This window comes from Salvelinus fontinalis, chromosome 2 (assembly GCF_029448725.1).
Source record: "Salvelinus fontinalis isolate EN_2023a chromosome 2, ASM2944872v1, whole genome shotgun sequence".
Taxonomy (NCBI): domain Eukaryota; kingdom Metazoa; phylum Chordata; class Actinopteri; order Salmoniformes; family Salmonidae; genus Salvelinus; species Salvelinus fontinalis.
Window position 1 is genome coordinate 13,792,695 of NC_074666.1, and position 24,503 is coordinate 13,817,197.

A 24,503-nucleotide genomic window follows, 5' to 3' on the forward strand; every position below is an offset into this window, starting at 1 on the left:
GCCTCCCACAAGCTTCCCACAATAAGAAGTCTGAATTTTGTCCCACTCCTCCTGACAGAGCTGACTGACTGGCTGACTGACCTTCATGTCTGAAAGTAATGATGGACTGTTGTTTCTCTTTGCTTATTTGAGCTGTTCTTGCAATAATATGGACTTAGTATTTTACCAAATACGGCTATCTTCTGTATACCTTGTCACCTTGTCACAACACAACTGATTGGCTCAAACGCATTAAGAAGGAAAGAAATTCCTCAAATTAACTTTTAACAAGGCACATCTGTTAATTGAAATGCATTCCAAGTGACTACCTCTTGAAGCTGGTTGAGAGAATGCCAAGAGTGTGAAAAGCTGTCGTCAATGCAAATGGTGGCTACTTTGAAGAATCTAAAATATGAAATATATTTTGATTTGTTTAACACTTTTTGATTACTACACGATTCCATGTGTGTTATTTCATAGTTTTGATGTCTTCACTATTATTCTACAATGCAGAAAATAGTAAAAAATTAAGAAAACCCCTTTTGACTGGTACTGTATGTACACTGAACAAAAATATAAACACAACATGTAAAGTGTTGGTCCCATGTTTCATGTGCTAAAATAAAAGATTCCAGAAATTTTCCATACACACAAAAACCTTTTTTCCCCTCATATTCTGTTCACAAATTTGTTTACATCCCTGTTAGTGAGTATTTCTCCTTTCCCAAGATAATTCATCCACCGGACAGGTATGGCATATCAATAAGATGATTAAACAGCATGTTCTTTACACAGGTGCACCTTGTGCTGGGGAGAATAGAAGGCCACTCTAAAATGTGCAGTTTTGTCACACAACACAATGCCAACGATGTCTCAAGTTTTGAGGGAGAGTGCAATTGGCATGCTGCCTGCAGGAATGCCCACCAGAGTTATTTCTAGAGAATTTAATGTTAATTTCTCTACCATAAGCCACCTCCAACGTTGTTTTAGAGAATTTATGCAGTACGTCCAACCAGCCTCACAACCGCAGACCACGTGAAAGGGTCTGGACACATTTTCAGAATAGTGTCCAGCAAATGTCTGCACGTGTCTGCACGTGTCCACACACAGAGAGACGTTTAGGATAAATGGATGTGAGGGTGTATAGATATTATTTTGCAAATGTAACATAACAGTAAAGCCTGTGACTATTAAAAGGGTTTGAAACACATTATCATAAGGGTGTCCAGCAAAGCCTGTACATGTCTGAATACAGGGGTATTATACACTACATGACCTTTGCATTAGACACCTGCTCGTCGAACATGTCATTCATAATCACGGACATTAAGTTGGTCTCCCCTTTGCTGCTATAACACCCTCCACTCTTCTGGGAAAGCTTTCTACTAGATGTTGGAACATTGCTGCTATAACAGCCTCCACTCTTCTGGGAAAAGCTTTCTACTAGATGTTGGAACATTGCTGCTATAACACCCTCCACTCTTCTGGGAAAGCTTTCTACTAGATGTTGGAACATTGCTGCTATAACAGCCTCCACTCTTCTGGGAAAGCTTTCTACTAGATGTTGGAACATTGCTACAGGGACTTGCGTCCAATGGCGGCGAGCTTTACACCACTCCAGCTGACTTTAGGCAATGTGCATGGTGATCTTAGGCTTTTTCACAGAGCTCCCGACGAACAGTTCTTGTTGCTTCCAGAGGCAGTTTGGAACTCGGTAGTGAGTGTTGCAACCGAGGACAGACGATTTTTACACGCTTCAGCACTCGGTAGTACGGTTCTGTGAGCTTGTGTGGCCTACCACTTCGCGGCTGAGCCGTTGTTGCTCCTAGATGTTTCCACTTCACATTAACAGCACTTACAGTTGACCGGGGCAGCTCTAGCAGGGCAGAAATCTGACGAAATGACTTGTTGGAAAGGCGGCATCCTATGACGATGCCACATTGAAAGTCACTGGGCTCTTCAGTAAGGCCAATCTACTATGGAGATTGCATGGCTGTGTTTTTGATTTGATATACCTGTCAGGAACGGGTGTGAAATATCTGAATCCACTTAGTATAGGGGTGTCCACATACTTTTGTATATAGTGTATGGTTGTCTGTCATGTAGAATAGGGAATCATGTCAGCTCTATTCATCACATTTCTATCTGCCACGTTTGGAACGTTTTACTGTGATCAGGTGTCTGATTGGTACAGGGCTCACCACACCGTCTGATTGGCACATGTCCCGAGTGACAGAGTGGATGTCCAATCACACCACAGAAACGGGCGTGATGAGGAAATGTTTGTGACAGCTTCTTGGAAGGTTAATGAGAGGGTTATTGGCAGAAGGGTACGTCTGGCCTTGTGTGTGTGTCTGTGTGTGTGTGTGTGTGTGTGTGTGTGTGTGTGTGTGTGTGTGTGTGTGTGTGTGTGTGTGTGTGTGTGTGTGTGTGTGTGTGTGTGTGTGTGTGTGTGTGTGTGTGTGTGTGTGTGTGTGTGCGTGCGTGTGCGTGTGCGTGTGTGTGTGTGTGTGTAAAGTCAATGGAAGGGCTATTGGCAGTAGATCACCAGTAAGTCTTGGCTTCTCTATTGCATTAAAATGCATCCACCGGCTGTTCATTACATTATGTAGTCATCATGAAGTCACTTACACACAGCTCTGACACACACACTTACCCCACCAGATGCCACCAGGGGTCTTTTCACAGTCCCCAAATCCAGAACAAATTCAAGAAAGCGTACAGTATTATATAGAGCCATTATTGCATGGAACTTCCTTCCGTCTCATATTGCTCAAATAAACAGCAAACCTAGTGGTTAGAGTGTTGGGCCACTAACCGAAAGGTTGCTGAATCGAATCCCCGAGCTGACAAGGTCAAAATCTGTCGTGCTGCTCCTGAGTAAGGCAGTTAACCCACTGTTCCCCGGGCGCCGAAGACATGGATGTCGATTAAGGCAGCCTCCCAGCACCTCTCTGATTCAGAGGGGTTGGGTTAAATGTGGAAGACACATTTCAGTGGAAGGCATTCAGTTGTACCACTGACTAGGTTTTCACCTCTCTCAAACCTGGTTTCAACACCTCACGACACAACGCTGACCTAAATAGTTTGTGTGTATGTATTTATATATTTTTTAATTGATGTCCTGTCCTTGAGATGTTCTTGTCTATTAATGTTCTGTATTATGTCATGTTTCATGTTTTGTGTGGACCACAGGAAGAGTAGCTTCTGCTTTTACCAACAGCTAATGGGGATCCTAATAAAATAGCAAATATCTTGAGGTCACCATGTAGTCACCATGTAGTCATCAAGTAGTCATCATGCACCCACCATGTATTCACCATATAGTCATCATGTAGTCACCATGTAGTCACCATGTAGTCACCATGTAGTCATCAAGTAGTCATCAAGTAGTCATCATGCACCCACCATGTAGTCACCATATAGTCATCATGTAGTCACCATATAGTCATCATGTAGTCACCATGTAGTCACCATGTAGTCACCATGTAGTCATCAAGTAGTCATCATGCACCCACCATGTATTCACCATATAGTCATCATGTAGTCACCATGTAGTCACCATGTAGTCATCAAGTAGTCATCATGCACCCACCATGTATTCACCATGTAGTCATCATGTAGTCACCATGTAGTCACCATGTAGTCATCAAGTAGTCATCATGCACCCACCATGTAATCATGTAGTCATCATGTAGTCACCATGGAGTCACCATATAGTCACCATGTAGTCATCATGTGGTCATCATGTAGTCACCATGTAGTCATCATGTAGTCACCATGTAGTCACCATGTAGTCATCATGTAGTTACCATGTAGTCATCATGCACCCACCATGTAGTCACCATGTAGTCATCATGTAGTCACCATGGAGTCACCATATAGTCACCGTGTAGTCATCATGTAGTCACCATGGAGTCACCATATAGTCACCATGTAGTCATCATGTGGTCATCATGTAGTCACCATGTAGTCATCATGTAGTCACCATGTAGTCACCATGTAGTCATCAAGTAGTCATCATGCACCCACCATGTAGTCACCATATAGTCATCATGTAGTCACCATGTAGTCATCGTGTAGTCACCATGTAGTCACCATGTAGTCACCATGTAGTCACCATGTAGTCACCATATAGTCATCATGCACCCACCATGTAGTCACCATGTAGTCACCATATAGTCATCATGTAGTCACCATGTAGTCATCAAGTAGTCATCATGCACCCACCATGTAGTCACCATATAGTCATCATGTAGTCATCGTGTAGTCACCATGTAGGCACCATATAGTCACCATTTAGTCATCATGTAGTCATCATGTAGTCACCATGTAGTCCCCATGTAGTCACCATATAGTCACATGTAGTCATCATGTAGTCATCATGTAGCCACCATGTAGTTACCATGTAGTCATCATGTATGCATCATGTAGTCACCATGTAGTCATAATGTAGTCATCACATATTCATAATGTAGTCATCATGTAGTCATCATGCACCCACCATGTAGTCATCATGCACCCACCATGTAGTCATACTGTATTAATGTAGTCATAATGTATTAATGTAGTCATAATGTATTAATGTAGTCATAATGTATCAATGTAGTCATAATGTAGTCACCATGTAGTCACCATGTAGTCATCGTATAGTCATCACATATTCATCATGTAGTCATCATGTAGTCATCATGCACCCACCATGTAGTCATAATGTATTAATGTAGTCATCATGTAGTCATCATTCACCCACCATGTAGTCATAATGTATTAATGTAGTCATAATGTATTAATGTAGTCATAATGTAGTCACCATGTAGTCACCATGTAGTCATCATGTAGTCATCACATATTCATCATGTAGTCATCATGTAGTCATCATATAGTCATCATGTAGTCATCATATAGTCATCATATAGTCATCATGTAGTCATCATGCAGTCATCATGTATTCATCATGCAGTCATCATGTAGTCATCATATAGTCATCATGTAGTCATCATGTAGTCATCACATATTCATCATGTAGTCATCATGTAGTCATCATGCACCCACCATGTAGTCATAATGTATTAATGTAGTCATCATGTAGTCATCATATAGTCATCATGCACCCACCATATAATCATCATGTATTCATGTAGTCAGCATGTAGTCATCATGTAGTCACCATGTAGTCATCATGTAGTCATCATGTAGTCATCATGTAGTCACCATGCACCCACCATGTAGTCATCATGTATTAATGTAGTCATCATGTAGTCATCATGCACCCACCATGTATTCACCATATAGTCATCATGTAGTCACCATGTAGTCACCATGTAGTCATCAAGTAGTCATCATGCACCCACCATGTATTCACCATGTAGTCATCATGTAGTCACCATGTAGTCACCATGTAGTCATCAAGTAGTCATCATGCACCCACCATGTAATCATGTAGTCATCATGTAGTCACCATGGAGTCACCATATAGTCACCATGTAGTCATCATGTGGTCATCATGTAGTCACCATGTAGTCATCATGTAGTCACCATGGAGTCACCATATAGTCACCATGTAGTCATCATGTGGTCATCATGTAGTCACCATGTAGTCATCATGTAGTCACCATGTAGTCACCATGTAGTCATCAAGTAGTCATCATGCACCCACCATGTAGTCACCATATAGTCATCATGTAGTCACCATGTAGTCATCATGTAGTCACCATGTAGTCACCATGTAGTCACCATGTAGTCACCATGTAGTCACCATATAGTCATCATGCACCCACCATGTAGTCACCATGTAGTCACCATATAGTCATCATGTAGTCACCATGTAGTCATCAAGTAGTCATCATGCACCCACCATGTAGTCACCATATAGTCATCATGTAGTCATCGTGTAGTCACCATGTAGGCACCATATAGTCACCATTTAGTCATCATGTAGTCATCATGTAGTCACCATGTAGTCCCCATGTAGTCACCATATAGTCACATGTAGTCATCATGTAGTCATCATGTAGCCACCATGTAGTTACCATGTAGTCATCATGTATGCATCATGTAGTCACCATGTAGTCATAATGTAGTCATCACATATTCATAATGTAGTCATCATGTAGTCATCATGCACCCACCATGTAGTCATCATGCACCCACCATGTAGTCATACTGTATTAATGTAGTCATAATGTATTAATGTAGTCATAATGTATTAATGTAGTCATAATGTATCAATGTAGTCATAATGTAGTCACCATGTAGTCACCATGTAGTCATCATATAGTCATCACATATTCATCATGTAGTCATCATGTAGTCATCATGCACCCACCATGTAGTCATAATGTATTAATGTAGTCATCATGTAGTCATCATTCACCCACCATGTAGTCATAATGTATTAATGTAGTCATAATGTATTAATGTAGTCATAATGTAGTCACCATGTAGTCACCATGTAGTCATCATGTAGTCATCATATAGTCATCATGTAGTCATCATATAGTCATCATATAGTCATCATGTAGTCATCATGCAGTCATCATGTATTCATCATGCAGTCATCATGTAGTCATCATATAGTCATCATGTAGTCATCATGTAGTCATCACATATTCATCATGTAGTCATCATGTAGTCATCATGCACCCACCATGTAGTCATAATGTATTAATGTAGTCATCATGTAGTCATCATATAGTCATCATGCACCCACCATATAATCATCATGTATTCATGTAGTCAGCATGTAGTCATCATGTAGTCACCATGTAGTCATCATGTAGTCATCATGTAGTCATCATGTAGTCACCATGCACCCACCATGTAGTCATCATGTATTAATGTAGTCATCATGTAGTCATCATGTAGTCATGATGTAGTCATCATGCACCCACCATGTAGTCATCGTGTATTCATCATGTAGTCACCATGTATTCATGTAGTCATCATGTAGTCATCACATATTCATCATGTAGTTATCATGTAGTCATCATGTACCCACCATGTAGTCATCATGTATTCATCATGCATTCATCATGTAGTCATCATGTAGTCATCATATAGTCATCATATAGTCATCATGTAGTCATCATGTAGGCATCATATAGTCATCATGCACCCACCATGTAGTCATCATGTAGTCATCACATATTCATGATGTAGTCATCATGTAGTCATCATGTACCCACCATGTAGTCATCATGTATTCATCATGTAGTCATGGTGTAGTCATAATGTAGTCATCATGCATTCATCATGTAGTCATGGTGTAGTCATAATGTCGTCATCATGTATTCATCATATAGTCATCATGTAGTCATCATATAGTCATCATATAGTCATCATGTAGTCATCATGCAGTCATCATGTATTCATCATGCAGTCATCATGTAGTCATCATATAGTCATCATATAGTCATCATGTAGTCATCATATAGTCATCATGTAGTCATCATATAGTCATCATATAGTCATCATGCAGTCATCATATAGTCATCATGTAGTCATCATATAGTCATCATGTAGTCATCATGTAGTCATCATGCAGTCATCATATAGTCATCATGCAGTCATCATATAGTCATCATATAGTCATCATATAGTCATCATGTAGTCATCATATAGTCATCATGTAGTCATCATGTAGTCATCATATAGTCATCATGCATTCATCATATAGTCATCATGTAGTCATCATGTAGTCATCATATAGTCATCATGCATTCATCATATAGTCATCATGTAGTCATCATGTAGTCATCATGTAGTCATCATGTAGTCATCATATAGTCATCATGTAGTCATCACATAGTCATCATGTAGTCATCATATAGTCATCATGTAGTCATCATATAGTCATCATGTAGTCATCATATAGTCATCATGTAGTCATCATATAGTCATCATGTAGTCATCATATAGTCATCATATAGTCATCATGTAGTCATCATATAGTCATCATATAGTCATCATGCAGTCATCATATAGTCATCATGTAGTCATCATATAGTCATCATGTAGTCATCATGTAGTCATCATGCAGTCATCATATAGTCATCATGCAATCATCATATAGTCATCATGTAGTCATCATATAGTCATCATGTAGTCATCATGCAGTCATCATATAGTCATCATATAGTCATCATGTATTCATCATGTAGTCATCATATAGTCATCATATAGTCATCATATAGTCATCATGTAGTCATCATATAGTCATCATATAGTCATCATATAGTCATCATGTAGTCATCATGTAGTCATCATGTAGTCATCATGTAGTCATCATGTAGTCATCATGTAGTCATCATGTAGTCATCATATAGTCATCATATAGTCATCATGTAGTCATCATATAGTCATCATGTAGTCATCATGTATTCATCATATAGTCATCATATAGTCATCATATAGTCATCATGTAGTCATCATGCACCCACCATGTAGTCATCATGTAGTCATCATGTATTCATGTAGTCATCATGCATTCATCATATAGTCATCATATAGTCATCATATAGTCATCATGCATCCATCATGTAGTCATCATGCACCCACCATGTAGTCATCATGTAGTCATCATGCACCCACCATGTAGTCATCATGTAGTCATCATGCATTCATCATGTAGTCATCATATAGTCATCATGTAGTCATCATGTAGTCATCATGTAGTCATCATGTATTCATCATGCATTCATCATGTAGTCATCATGCACCCGCCATGTAGTCATCATGTAGTCATCATATAGTCATCATGTAGTCATCATGTAGTCATCATGTAGTCATCATGCATTCATCATGTAGTCATCATGCACCCGCCATGTAGTCATCATGTAGTCATCATGTATTCATGTATTCATCATGCATTCATCATGTAGTCATCATGTAGTCATCATGCATTCATCATTTAGTCATCATGTATTCATCATGTAGTCATCATGTAGTCATCATGCATTCATCATTTAGTCATCATGTATTCATCATGTAGTCATCATGTAGTCATCATGCACCCACCATGTAGTCATCATGTATTAATGTATTCATCATGTACCCATCATGTAGTCACCATGTAGTCATCATGTATTCATCATGTTGTAATCATGTAGTCATCATGTTGTCATCATGCTGTCATCATATAATCACCATGTAGTCATCATGAAACCAGTAGGAAGTGAAGAGGAGGACAGAACCTTGAGTGGCTCCACCAAATCAGAGAAATTGTAGCAGATAATGAAACTTTGAAGGCCCTATCTTAGTTCTCTGTTAGTCTGACTCATTATCCATATAGAACGTATTATGTTATGCTTCTCTGCTCTCTGCATTCTCTCCCCCTCGCTCTCCCTCTCTCTCAATATCTCTCTCTCCCTCTCTCCCTCTCTCTCAATATCTCTCTCTCCCTCAATATCTCTCTCTCACTCTCTCTCAATATCTCTCTCTCCCTCTCTCTCCCTCTCTCTCAATATCTCTCTCTCGCTCTCTCTGTCTATCCCTTTCACTTTCTTTCCCTCCTCCCTATTCCACGCACGCACGCACGCACGCACGCACGCACACACACACACACACACACACACACACACACACACACACACACACACACACACACACACACACACACACACACACACACACACACACACACACACACACACACACACACACACACACACACACACACACACACACACACACACCCTGGCCCATCTGTTTACTCCAGACTGTCTTTCTGCTGACCAAGCTTATATTTAGACACCGAAGAATCAGTGTTCCCTTCGGGCTTTATTAAACCTATCTTATTATCCTGATCACGAATGATCAGTAGCACTCGTTACGTGGTACAACTCTCTTTATAGGAGACACAAAGTGACACAGAGTGCGGAGTTCCAAATGGCACCCTATTCCCTGTGTAGTGCACTACTTTTGACCAAAGCTCTATGGGCACTGGTCCAACGTAGTGCACAATGAAGTATATGGAATAGGGTACCATTTGGAACACATACAGATGGTCTTTGTAAGGGTTAACAGAGAAGAGACGGGTTCATCATATAAACCTATCTCTGGCCGCGTCAATGTTTGTCCTTCCCTGTTCAGTAGTTATTCAACACTTCTAACAATGGATTTAACAATAAGACTATCGTGTTCTAAAATGTCAGGTACCTTGACTTGTGTTCTGCACGTGCAAAAACCCATCCTTGTTGTTCCTTAAATATCTATTACAGTTAGACTCTGAAAGTACAGTCGGCCCGCTTGTTTTTCCCGACCTTGAATTTACAGTGTTGAACAAGTCATTCCAAGTAGCTAATTATCACCCCTGGGGAACAATTTAGAAAAACTGCCCAGAAACAAAATGTCACCATTTCTCAAATATATGTGAATTTTGTTAAGCATAAAAATTAACTTTTTTAATCTGTAATTTCCTTGTGCTGAAACCATGCCATAAGATCCCATTAAAACGTTATTAAAGTCATGCGTTAGTGACTTTTAAAGACACATTTAATAGACAGGAGCAATTATATCACCTTAAAAATAGATAACAATTACTTCATCAAACCTCGGATTGGGGCTTTAATTTGGTGGAGAAGGAGATAGAAGGCAGTCGACAGGTTCAACAATATGTTACTTTTTAAAATTTTATTACAAAGGTGATTGCTGGTTTATCATGCGAACCTGGCACTTTGTCGAATTGTCACTCGGAAACGTTTCCAGATTTTTTTGCAGAAAGAATTGGAGCTTTGGCAAAAAATGAGTAATGGAATAACCAGCCAGGAAAAAAAATAATGGCTTTCCTATGCAAATGACTCTCTGTGGAGAATGAGCGGTTCGAGTGGAATTCATGGAAGCGTGAGCAGATTCTCTTTTGTTCAGATCCAATGTCAGCCAAACCTTCTCTCAAGAGCTGTTCTGTTCAGTCACTCTGTAGATAAGCTTACTATTCTATCAGCTAAAACACTGCTTTGTCTCTGCTTAACCCTTTACAGCAGTGGGCTAAAGTCAGGGTCACACAGTGTTTCTTCGGAGTCTTAATAAACAAATCTACTTTTACTAAATAAAAGTATACACCTCACTAGGGCTGACTCCATTTAGTCGACTGGTCGATTGTTTGGTCGATGGGCTGTTGGTCGACCAAGATTTTTTTTAGTTGAGCAGAAAATTTATGGCACACGAGACACCTGTCTGATTCACACCTGTCTGATTCACACCTGTCTGATTCACACCTGTCTGATTCACACCTGTCTGATTCACACCTGTCTGCTTCACACCTGTCTGATTCACACCTGTCTGCTTCACACCTGTCTGATTCACACCTGTCTGCTTCACACCTGTCTGCTTCACACCTGTCTGCTTCACGCCTGTCTGATTCACGCCTGTCTGATTCACGCCTGTCTGATTCACACCTGTCTGATTCACGCCTGTCTGAATCACACCTGTCTGATTCACGCCTGTCTGATTCACACCTGTCTGATTCACGCCTGTCTGATTCACGCCTGTCTGAGACACCTGTCTGAGTGGACTAATCCATTGTGGCCTGTCTGAGTGGACTAATTCATTGTGGAGGCCTGTCTGAGTGGACTAATTCATTGTAGAGGCCTGTCTGAGTGGACTAATCCATTGCGGAGGCCTGTCTGAGTGGACTAATCCATTGTGGAGGCCTGTCTGAGTGACCTAATCCATTGTAGAGGCCTGTCTGAGTGGACTAATCCATTGTGGAGGCCTGTCTGAGTGGACTAATCCATTACGGAGGCCTGTCTGAGTGGACTAATCCCTTGCGGAGGCCTGTCTGAGTGGACTAATCCATTGTGGAGGCCTGTCTGAGTGGACTAATCCATTGTGGAGGCCTGTCTGAGTGGACTAATCCATTGCGGAGGCCTGTCTGAGTGGACTAATCCATTGTGGAGGTCTGTCTGAGTGGACTAATCCATTGCGGAGGCCTGTCTGAGTGGACTAATCCATTGCAGAGGCCTGTCTGAGTGGACTAATACATTGCGGAGGCCTGTCTGAGTGGACTAATCCATTGTGGAGGTCTGTCTGAGTGGACTAATCCATTGCGGAGGCCTGTCTGAGTGGACTAATCCATTGCAGACGCCGCAGGGATGACACACCAGTATCACCAAGTGTACATTTACTGTTAATTACCATCATTTCTAATTACAATGTTTGTTACTGTCATTCCTGTTAATGCATTCAGTGTGTTGTTATTACAGTCATACCGTTGTCATTGTCTGATTGGACATGTTTCCAGCAGAGCGCACAACCTAGGATACATTTGTGAGAAAAAAGTTTGTGTTAATTTTATTCAATTTACGAGGTGTCAATTTATTAATTGTCTTTTGTTTGTGTCGCTGCTGTCAATGTGGAGTAAGGACGTGCACCTGATTACGCATAGAAGCAGGCTTAGGCTACCTGGCCTGCGCTCAAATGTAGGCTTACAGATCACCTGATTTATAAATCTGCCCATTTGGGGATCTGATACTGTTTCTGATTGGCTTAACTCACCATCTCTATGGAGCTTCTCAAAGTAATTTTTTCTTCACCTCCAACAGCAAGTAAACAAAGTCTGTTTTTACATCCATTGAGAATGACAATAGTTCCTCAACGTAGTCTATTTGAAAAATATTTCCAGCCCTCTCCTTTTCGATAACCACTCAACATGGAAGGGGAAAAAATGTCATGCTCTGATCCAGTGGAAACATCATCAATTAGTCCAACCTGATTACTTCTTATCCCTACTGCTAATGTGTATGTCTGTCCTGAGCTCACTGGCACGGGAAACTCTATATTTATATTTTAAAGGTTTGCAAGTTTGCTAGCAGGAGGGTTGTTACTGACCAGGCCATGTGTAGCCAATGGGATTTATAGGATATTCATTTTCTCCTGGATATTTTCTACCTGCAGGTTGCAACGTTTTTATTTGTTGGCTTTATGTAGGCTATTTTTACATATTGTCAATGGCAATAGAAGTTACTTTTAGGTTCGTATAATTTTCATTTAGATAGAATTGATTTTGACCTTGATGATGAGATATGAAGACTTTATTATAAATTAAAGGAAACTGTTCCACAGAAATGTGTATATGAAAATGACACGGACATGAGAACTGGCACGCACATCTGTAGAAATGGTATGATAACTTGGCACTCCAAATGGAAAAAGGTTGCCGATCGCTGGTGTTGCCTATTAATTGGCAACTTCAGGAGCGTAACAGCAAAATCTGCGAAGGCAGCTGCGAGCTGGAGGAGGAGGGTCAGGACAGGAACAGAGTTTCTGCTTCTGGTTAGATTATATTGATCTCTGGCTCCCTCTTTAGCAATTGATTGGTCGAAAGAACAGACGACTCTCGGTCGACCAAGATTGTTTTTAGTCGGGGACAGCTCTAACACCTCACACACATGGTTATGGGCTTAAAAAGAAGAAGACCCCTGTACTATGTCAGATATAGAGTTGAAATGTATTACATTTTGACTTTGCATCCCAATATTACACTTTATAAATATCACAGAAGATTTAAATATAACAAAACCGCTTTGGCCACTTTTTGGCTTGTTTCAAATGTTTCGAATGTGTTTTCGTTATGAAATTATGAAAAATATTCCACCCATGAGGCCACTGAAGGGCGATGTTGGTCATTTGACTGCAGGAAAAGAGTGTATGCAACATAATTAGTATTGTGTCACTCTCTTTTTTCTCACAATGTTTCTTTCTCTGTTTATCTCTCTGGATCAGTGTCTGTCCCTGGATTTGTCTATATCTTTCTCGCTAGATCTCTCTCTCTCTCTTTCTGTTTCTCTTCATCTCAGTCTCTCTCTTACCTATTACAGACAGACTTTACGGTATGTTGCCTATAGAAAAAAAATCTGCCAATGTTTTTTTAGAGCCCAATTCATGCAGTCTCATTTTCGCCACATTCAGAGTGGAAGCAGATGTGGGACGATGTGGAGGGACGTCTATTTTAATAAATCCATCGCAAAGAAATCCACTAGAACACTAATAAAATTTATTTTCTAAATATTATAATGCCATGCTTTGAGTTTAATGATGTTACTGGTATGTGCAGCCTATATGCTACATGGCTGTGCCATGCACATGGAATCAATAGTTATCTCATTCATTAAACAGACAGACACACTTAGGCTACATTTAAGCTACCCAAATATATTATAACAATCGGATGACTTTGATAGTTTCAGTAAGCAACAATTTGGTGCCTTCAATTGCATTAGCCTACTTTATTCCAATATGTTTGTATCCACGAGTTCATCTGACTCTGGGGAAGTAGATAAATGGCCTCATTGCCAAAAATACCAAAGTATCCCTTTAACTCTCCATGGTTAACCCTCCACAGTTAACCCTCCACAGTTAACCCTCCACGGTTAACCCTCCGCGGTTAACTCTCCACGGTTAACTCTCCACGGTTAACTCTCCACGGTTAACTCTCCACGGTTAACTCTCCACGGTTAACCCTCCACAGTTAACCCTCCACAGTTAACTCTCCACGGTTAACTCTCCACAGTTAACCCTCCACAGTTAACCCTCCGCGGTTAACTCTCCACGGTTAACTCTCCACGGTTAACCCTGCACAGTTAACCCTCCACGGTTAACTCTCCACAGTTAACCCTCCACAGTTAACCCTCCACAGTTAACTCTCCACAGTTAACCCTCCACAGTTAACCCTCCACAGTTAACCCTCCGCAGTTAACTCTCCACAGTTAACCCTCTACAGTTAACTCTCCACAGTTAACCCTCCACAATTAACCCTCCACAGTTAACCCTCCATGGTTAACTCTCCACAGTTAACCCTCCACAGTTAACTCTCCACGGTTAACTCTCCACAGTTAACCCTCCACAGTTAACCCTCCACGGTTAACCCTCCATGGTTAACTCTCCACAGTTAACCCTCCACAGTTAACTCTCCACGGTTAACTCTCCACAGTTAACCCTCCACAGTTAACCCTCCACAGTTAACCCTCCATGGTTAACTCTCCACAGTTAACCCTCCACAGTTAACTCTCCACGGTTAACTCTCCACAGTTAACCCTCCACAGTTAACCCTCCACGGTTAACCCTCCACAGTTAGTGTTAAACTGCTAGTGTTAACAGTAGAAATGTTAAACTGCTAGTGTTAACAGTAGAACTGTTGAACTGCTAGTGTTAACAGTGGGAGTGTTAAACTGCTAGTGTTAACAGTAGAAATGTTAAACTGCTAGTGTTAACAGTGGGAGTGTTAAACTGCTAGTGTTAACAGTGAGATTGTTAAACTGATAGTGTTAACAGTAGAAATGTTAAACTGCTAGTGTTAACAGTAGAAATGTTAGACTGCTAGTGTTAACATTAGACATGTTAAACTGCTAGTGTTAACAGGAGAAGTGTTAAACTGCTAGTGTTAACAGTGGGAGTGTTAAACTGCTAGTGTTAACAGTAGAAGTGTTAAACTGCTAGTGTTACCAGTGGGAGTGAGAAACATTGTGGACTCACTCTGTTAACTTCAAATACACTCCTGTTTGATCATTACAAGCATTGAATGTTATTATTGTGGCTAGTGCATTGGCTTGGCTATGTCCTCCTCTGTACTTACAGTACACCCTATAGGTACAGAATCAATCTGGTTTTCTTGCCCTTTTACTGTGTTCAGTTTGGTTTTGGACTATGTCTATGTGACACGATAAAGACCCGAAAATCTGTGAATTCACTTTTTTTTGCATGTGAATTGATTGAAAGTCTGGTGGCCATTATGTCTGCAGCTCCCCTCTCTACTACTGCTCTTCAAAATACACATGTTTGGATAGTTGTAGCGTGTTGGCAGCACTATAAAACCAAGGTTGCTCAGTTGTAGGATACTGAGGTTCAGGACGGCAACTTAATTCCGTTCAATAATGAGTAATGATGACGACGTGTTTCGGAGCAAACATCTTCGTCAGACCACTATTGATCAAACATCTTCGTCAGACCACTATTGATCAAACATCTTCGTCAGACCACTATTGATCAAACATCTTCGTCAGACCACTATTGATCAAACATCTTCGTCAGACCACTATTGATCAAACATCTTCGTCAGACCACTAATGAGCAAACATCTTCGTCAGACCACTATTGATCAAACATCTTCGTCAGACCACTATTGATCAAACATCTTCGTCAGACCACTAATGAGCAAACATCTTCGTCAGACCACTAATGATCAAACATCTTCGTCAGACCACTAATGATCAAACATCTTCGTCAGACCACTATTGATCAAACATCTTCGTCAGACCACTAATGATCAAACATCTTCGTCAGACCACTATTGATCAAACATCTTCGTCAGACCACTAGTGATCAAACATCTTCGTCAGACCACTAATGATCAAACATCTTCGTCAGACCACTATTGATCAAACATCTTCGTCAGACCACTAATGATCAAACATCTTCGTCAGACCACTAATGATCAAACATCTTCGTCAGACCACTAATGATCAAACATCTTCTTCAGACCACTATTGATATTGGGATTCTCTGTTCTTTCTCGATCTGTTTCCCAGATTGTCCATAGTTGTAGCATTCCGGAAATACATTTTGGGGAATTCAGATCAACCTAATTTGTGTTTCCTCTGTTCTCTCTCTCTCTCTCTCCCAGATCTTCCATATGACCTATGACCTGGCCAGTGCTGTGGTAAGAATATTTAATCTGATAGGGATGATGCTACTGCTGTGCCACTGGGACGGTTGTCTGCAGTTCCTGGTCCCACTCCTACAAGATTTCCCTCAAGATTGTTGGGTGTCGCTAAACGGTATGGTTGTAAGTATTATACCCTTTTTACATCTTGTTTGTTTGTTTCAACATTTGGAAATATTAAAGGTATTACATGGACTGAAACAGGACATCCTTTCTTTTAACCCATGTTGAGGTGGACTGTGTTGTACTACAAGGGAGTATAGAAGGCCAGCCATCATTCTGAAATGATTATGACATATTTTTCCTATTGTTAAACCATGTACAGTGCATTCGGAAATTATTCAGACCCCATCCCTTTTTCCACATTTTGTTAAGTTACAGTCTTATTCTAAAATGGAAAAAATAAATCAAATGTATTTAGACCCTTTGTGATGAGATTCGAAATTGAGCTCGGGCGCTCAGGTGCAACCTGTTTCCATTGATCATCCTTGAGATATTTGTACAACTTGATTGGAGTCCACCTGTGGTAAATTCAATTGATTGGACATGATTTGGAAAGGCACACACCTGTCTATATAAGGTCCCACTGTTGACAGTGCATGTCAGAGAAAACCCTAGACATGAGGTCAAAGGAATTGTTCGTAGAGCTCTGAGACACGATTGTGTCGAGGCACAGATCTGGGGAAGGGTACCAAAACCTGTCTGCAGCATTAAAGTTCCCCAAGAACACAGTGGCCTCCATCATTCTTAAATGTAAGAAGTTTGGAACCATTAAGACTCTTCCTAGAGCTGGCCAACTGGCCAACTGAGCAATTGGGGGAGAAGGGCCTTGGTCAGGGGAGGATGAACAAGAACTCGATGGTCACTCTGACAGAGTTCCTCTGTAGAGATGGGAGAATCTTCAAGAAGGACAACCATCTCTGCAGCACTCCACCAATCAGGCCTTTATGGTAGAGTGGCCAGACGGAAGCCAATCCTCAGTAAAATGCCTTCGGAGCTACATAAATGATTTAACATACACTGCAGTTGAGGAACAATGGGAAAGTACTTCTGCTTTGAAATTTGATAAACTTGTAACCCCGCTTTTGAGAAAATGGTACTTGAATGTTTTGGAACTGGAGAGCTCTTCTTTGTCTACACCTATTCAGCATCGTTCACACCCTCTTAAGCCTCAGCCCCACCCATCTCTTTAAGGATTCACGTGAGACCATGTGCTAAACAGACTGAGGAAGGTAGTCTAATAAACAACCAAAGATTTCAAGACTTAAAGTGGTGAAAGTAATAGACTACAATAAAGAAAAACTCCAGGTAAAAATACACTTCATCTAGTCCACTTTATCTAGTCCACTTTATCTAGTCCACTTTATCTAGTCCATTTCATCTAATCCACTTCGTCTAGTCCACTTCGTCTAGTCCACTTCGTCTAGTCCACTTCGTCTAGTCCACTTCGTCTAGTCCACTATATCTAGTCCACTATATCTAGTCCACTTTATCTAGTCCACTTTATCTAGTCCACTTTATCTAGTCCACTTTATCTAGTCCACTTTATCTAGTCCACTTTATCTAGTCCACTTCATCTAGTCCACTTCATCTAGTCCACTTTATCTAGTCCACTTCATCTAGTCCACTTTATCTAGTCCACTTTATCTAGTCCACTTTATCTAGTCCACTTTATCTAGTCCACTTTATCTAGTCCACTTTATCTAGTCCACTTTATCTAGTCCACTTTATCTAGTCCACTTTATCTAGTCCACTTTATCTAGTCCACTTTATCTAGTCCACTTCATCTAGTCCACTTCATCTAGTCCACTTCATCTAGTCCACTTTATCTAGTCCACTTTATCTAGTCCACTTTATCTAGTCCACTTTATCTAGTCCACTTCATCTAGTCCACTTTATCTAGTCCACTCTATCTAGTCCACTTTATGGAGTCCACTTTATCTAGTCCACTTTATCTAGTCCACTTTATCTAGTCCACTCTATCTAGTCCACTTTATCTAGTCCACTTTATCTAGTCCACTCTATCTAGTCCACTCTATCTAGTCCACTTTATCTAGTCCACTCTATCTAGTCCACTTTATCTAGTCCACTCTATCTAGGCCACTCTATCTAGTCAACTCTATCTAGTCCACTTTATCTAGTCCACTTTATCTAGTCCACTCTATCTAGTCCACTTTATCTAGTCCACTCTATCTAGTCCACTTTATCTAGTCCACTCTATCTAGTCCACTTTATCTAGTCCACTCTATCTAGTCCACTTTATCTAGTCCACTCTATCTAGTCCACTCTATCTAGTCCACTCTATCTAGTCCACTTTATCTAGTCCACTCTATCTAGTCCACTTTATCTAGTCCACTCTATCTAGTCCACTTTATCTAGTCCACTTTATCTAGTCCACTCTATCTAGTCCACTTTATCTAGTCCACTCTATCTAGTCCACTTTATCTAGTCCACTCTATCTAGTCCACTCTATCTAGTCCACTTTATCTAGTCCACTCTATCTAGTCCACTTTATCTAGTCCACTTTATCTAGTCAACTCTATCTATCAAAATCTGACTTTGGTGCAGGTTGTGTTGTTTTTTACTTTACTGTCTCTGGTAAACATACACTATGTCAAATAAAATCAAAGTGTATTTGTCACATGCACAGGATACAGAAGTTGTAAACGGTACAGTGAAATGGTCACTTGCACATTTGCATAGTACTGCACTCTTAGGCCTCACTCCCCCTTATCTGAGATATCTACTGCAGCCCTCATCCTTCACACACAACACTCTTCATTTGAAGACTCAATCATGGACACTCTTACTGACAGTTGTGGCTGCTTTGTGTGATGTATTGTTGTCTCTACCTTCTTGGCCTTTGTGCTGTTGTCTGTGCCCAATAATGTTTGTACCATGTTTTGGGATTTCTGAGATACAAATAATATTACTACACAGATCACACACTTATCGTTAGCTAGCGAGCCAGCAAGCTAACGTTCACTAGCTAGCTAACGGTATGCATAAACTTGTAATGAAAATGACTTTGTTTGTAGCTACAGTTTGTTTGGCCCGTTGTGTCACGTCACTCCGGTTCACACTGACCGTGTGCAGAAAGTAGTCCATCACAACTTTTCCCCACTTATCTTTTGTCAATAGCGCCTGCTAAATTCAGGGCAGCAATGTTGTTGAGAGCAGTATCAACACTTTTGCAGTTCTCCATTGCTAATTGTATCTTTCAAAAAAGCAGCAGTAGCAAGGATTATCTACACATACTGAGCAGCTCATTTTTCAGATAAAAGCGTGTCACATGGCAGACGAATCCAAACTCATATCTCAGCCAATCATGGCTAGCGGGAAGGTTCCTGACTTTTTCCGTGGCTAAACCAACTAGGCTCGTAATTTTACAATTTTATTCGGATTTAAAGATGGCATACAAATGTGTTATTAAGGCACATGAAAGTTCACATGTTCCAGAAGGCATTTCTGCTAAAAAATGCATTATGATAAAAATACAAATAAATACTTTCAAATGCCTCTCCTGTGAGGTAGTGATGTACAACATATGCCATGCTTCCTGAAACGAGTCACATTCTGATGGTTGGTCGTTACACCAATAATCTTGGGACAGTAGTAATCCCTATCACTAGTGCAGGGGGACATTTTCTAGTGGCCTTTCTCCCAGAGATTAGATTTTTAAACCATGAGGCAAAGATTAAAGGACACTCTGCACTAGTGGACTTAGTCAAAGTTAGAGGTACTCATTGTGCTTAGTCACGTGTGATTTACATACATTCTCTGTACATGAGCGACTCTATATGTAACTATTATTATGGGTTTAAACATACAGAGATCCCAGAGACTCTTTACAGTAAATGCAGCTCTATCAGTGGAAGCCATTTTTATTCCTTTAAAAAAAGTATCTATAGATTAAAATGCCCAGATAAATCAGGATCTATGACATACAGCACTATTATTATTGGCTAAAGTGTACTGAGCTCTCATAGACTCTTTACTGGAAGCGGTAGAAGTTATTAAAGAGTAAATACCACAAATAATAACTTCTCAATTAGAAAACAGCCTACGTGGCATCGATGAGTTAGAAACATTTATTCTACTAGCAAAATTTACTACCAAGTGTAAATAGGATAACTGGGTTTTGTGAGACTTGTGGTCGTGACTTTATCACATTGTAAATGAAGGTTCGGTTTGTTTCAAACCTGCCCACATGCCCACATCAATCATCAATTAGGAGTGCAGCCCTATGGGGCTAGTTAGGGACCATCAGTAAATTACACAATGTACATGGGACAATATGTACCAATTCCAAAAGCTCCTAATTTCAATGACTCGAAAACCTCAAACCAACTATAAATTGTAGAAATTAATTTACAAATATTAAAAGCATTTCATGAGAAAAACTAAAAGGTGTCATAACAGGAAGAACTGAGCAATTTCCCCTTACATAGGCCAGCTGCAAAGTCGAAATTGGCTATATTGTGTGACAAACAGAAATTGAATAATGTGTCCCTGAACAAAGGGGGGGGGGGGGGTCAAAATCAAAAGTAACGGTCAGCATCTGGTGTTGCCACCAGCTGCATTAAGTACTGCAGTGCATCTCCTCCTCGTGGACTGCACCAGACTTGTCAGTTCTTGCTGTGAGATGTTACCCCACTCTTCCACCAAGGTACCTGCAAGTTTCCGGACATTTCTGGGGGGAATGGCCCTAGCCCTCACCCTCCGATCCAACAGGTCCCAGACTTGCTCAATGGGATGGAGATCCGGGCTCTTCACTGGCCATGGCAGAACACTGACATTCCTGTCTTGCAGGAAATCATGCACAGATCATCCACAGAATGAGCAATATGGCTGTTGGCATTGTTATTCTGGAGGGTCATGTCAGGATGAGCCTGCAGAAAGGGTACCACATGAGGGAGGAGGATGTCTTTCCTGTAATGCACAGCGTTGAGATTGCCTGCAGCAAGCTCAATCCGATGATGCTGTGACACACCGCCCCAGACCATGACGGACCCTCCACCTCCAAATTGATCCCACTCCAGAGTACAGGCCTCGGTGTAACGCTCATTCCTTCGACGATAAATGCGAATCCGACCATCACCCTTGGCGACACAAAACCGCGACTCGTCAGTGAAGAGCACTTTTTGCCAGTCCTGTCTGGTCCAACGACGGTGAGGTTTTGCACATAGGCAACGTTGTTGCCGGTGATGTCTGGTAAGGACCTGCCTTACAAAAGGCCTACTAGCCCTCAGTCCAGCCTCTCTCGGCCTATTGCGAACAGTCTGAGCACTGGTGGAGGGATTGTGTGTTCCTGGTGTAACTCGGGCAGTTGTTGTTGCCATCCTGTACCTGTCCCGCAGGTGTGATGTTCGGATGTACCGATCCTGTGCACGTGTTCTTACACGTGGTATGTCACTGCGAGGACGATCAGCTCTCCGTCCTGTCTCTTTGTAGCGCTGTTTTAGGCATCTCACAGTACGGACATTGCAATTTATTTATCTTGCCACATCTGCAGTCCTCATGCCTCCTTGCAGCGTGCCTAAGGCACATTCACGCAGATGAGCAGGGACCCTGGGCATCTTTCTTTGGGTGTTTTAGTCAGTAGAAAGGTCTCTTTAGTGTCCAAAGTTTTCATAACTGTGACCTTAATTGCCTAATGTCTGTAAGCTGTTAGTGTCTTAACGACCGATCCACAGGTGCATGTTCATTAATTGTTTATGATTCATTGAACAAGCATGGGAAACAGTGTTTAAACCCTTTACAAAGAAGATCTGTGAATTTGTTTGGATTTTTACGAATTATCTTTGAAAGACAGGGTCCTGAAAAAGGGACGTTTCTTTTTTTTCTGAGATTAGGTATATATACAGTTGAAGTCGGATGTTTACATACACCTTAGCCAACTACATTTAAACTCTGTTTTTCACAATTCCTGCCACGATCGTCTTCTTGATAAAGAGAGGACCAAGGCGCAGCGCGTGAAAAATACATCTTCATTAATGAATGAAAAAACAAAACTTACAAAATGAACAAAACAAACGATCGTGAAGCTAAACCTGAACTAAGCGCACACATGCAACATAGAACATAGACATAGACAATTACCCACAAACACATGATGCCCATGGCTGCCTTAAATATGGCTCCCAATCAGAGACAATAAACCAAAGCTGTCTCTAATTGAGAACCAATCTAGGCAGCCATAGACATACAAACGCCTAGACAAGACATTGCCCCATTAAACATACAAACCCCTAGACAAACCAAAAAACACATACCTTCCCCATGTCACACCCTGACCTAACTAAAATAAAAAAGGAAACAAAGAATACTAAGGCCAGGGCGTGACAATTCCTGACATTTAATCCTAGTAAAAATGCCCTGTCTTAAGTCAGTTAGGATCACCACTTTATTTTAATCATGTGAAATGTCAGAATAATAGTAGAGAGAATAATTTATTTCAGCTTTTATTTCTTTCATCACATTCCCATGGGTTCAGAAGTTTACATACACTCAATTAGTATTTGGTAGCATTGCCTTTAAATTGTTTAACTTGGGTCAAACGTTCCGGGTAGCCTTCCACAAGCTTCCCACAATAATTTGGTTGACTTTTGGCCCATTCCTCTTGACAGAACTGGTGTAACTGAGTCAGGTTTGTAGGCCTCCTTGCTCGCACACATATTTTCAGTTCTGCCCACACATTTTCTATAGGACTGAGGTCAGGGATTTGTGATGGCCACTCCAATACCTTGACTTTGCTGTCCTTAAGCCATTTTGCCACAACTTTGGAAGTATGCTTGGGGTCATTGTTCATTTGGAAGACCCATTTGCGACCAAGCTTTAACTTCCTGACTGATATTTTGAGATGTTGCTTCAATATATCCACATAATTTTCCAGCCTCATGATGCCATCTATTTTGTGAAGTGCACCAGTCCCTCCTGCAGCAAAGCACCCCACAACATGATGCTGCCACACCTGTGCTTCACAGTTGGGATGGTGTTCTTCGGCTTGCAAGTCTCCCCCTTTTTCCTCCAAACATAACGATGGTCATTATGGCCAAAGAGTTCTATTTTGTTTCATCAGACCAGAGGACATTTCTCCAAAAAGTATGATCTTTTTCCCCATGTGCAGTTGCAAACCACAATCTGGCTTTTTTTATGGTGGTTTTGGAGCAGTGGCTTCTTCCTTGCTGAGCGGCCTTTCAGGTGATGTCGATATAGAACTCATGTTTACTATGGATATAGATACTTTTGTACCTGTTTCCTCCAGCATCTTCACAAGGTCCTTTGCTGTTGTTCTGGGATTGATTTGCACTTTTCGCACCAAAGTACGTTCATCTCTAGGAGACAGAACGCATCTCCTTCCTGAGCAGTATGACAGCTGCGTGGTCCCATGGTGTTTATACTTGCGTACTATTGCTTGTACAGATGAACGTGGTACTTTCAAGCTTTTGGAAATTGCTCCCAAGGATGAACCAGATATGTGGAGGTCTACAATTGTTTTTCTGAGGTCTTGGCTGATTTCTTTTGATTTTCCCATGATGTCAAGCAAAGAGGTACTGAGTTTGAAAGTAGGCCTTGAAATACATCCAGAGGTACACCTCCAATTGACTCAAATGATGTCAATTAGCCTAAAGCCAGGACATAATTTTCTGGAATTTTCCAAGCTGTTTAAAGACACAGTCAACTTAGTGTATGTAAACTTCTGACCCACTGGAATTGTGATACAGTGAATTATAAATTAATTAATCTGTCTGTAAACAATTGTTGGGAAAATTACTTGTGTCATGCACAAAGTAGATGTCCTAACCGACTTGCCAAAACTATAGTTTGTTAACAAGAAATTTGTGGAGTGGTTGAAAAATGAGTT

The 24,503-nt window shown here is 40.9% G+C and overlaps 1 protein-coding gene across 2 annotated transcripts in view; it reads left to right on the top strand.

Moving 5' to 3' along the window:
• Window positions 1–24,503, top strand: part of LOC129812633 (potassium/sodium hyperpolarization-activated cyclic nucleotide-gated channel 1) — a 162,107-nt gene that overhangs the window by 59,123 nt on the left and 78,481 nt on the right. For both annotated transcript variants that reach the window (XM_055864377.1, XM_055864366.1), the window contains exon 3: window positions 16,598–16,759. In XM_055864377.1, coding sequence (XP_055720352.1) covers window positions 16,598–16,759 — 162 coding nt within the window. The remainder of the gene's footprint in view (window positions 1–16,597; window positions 16,760–24,503) is intronic.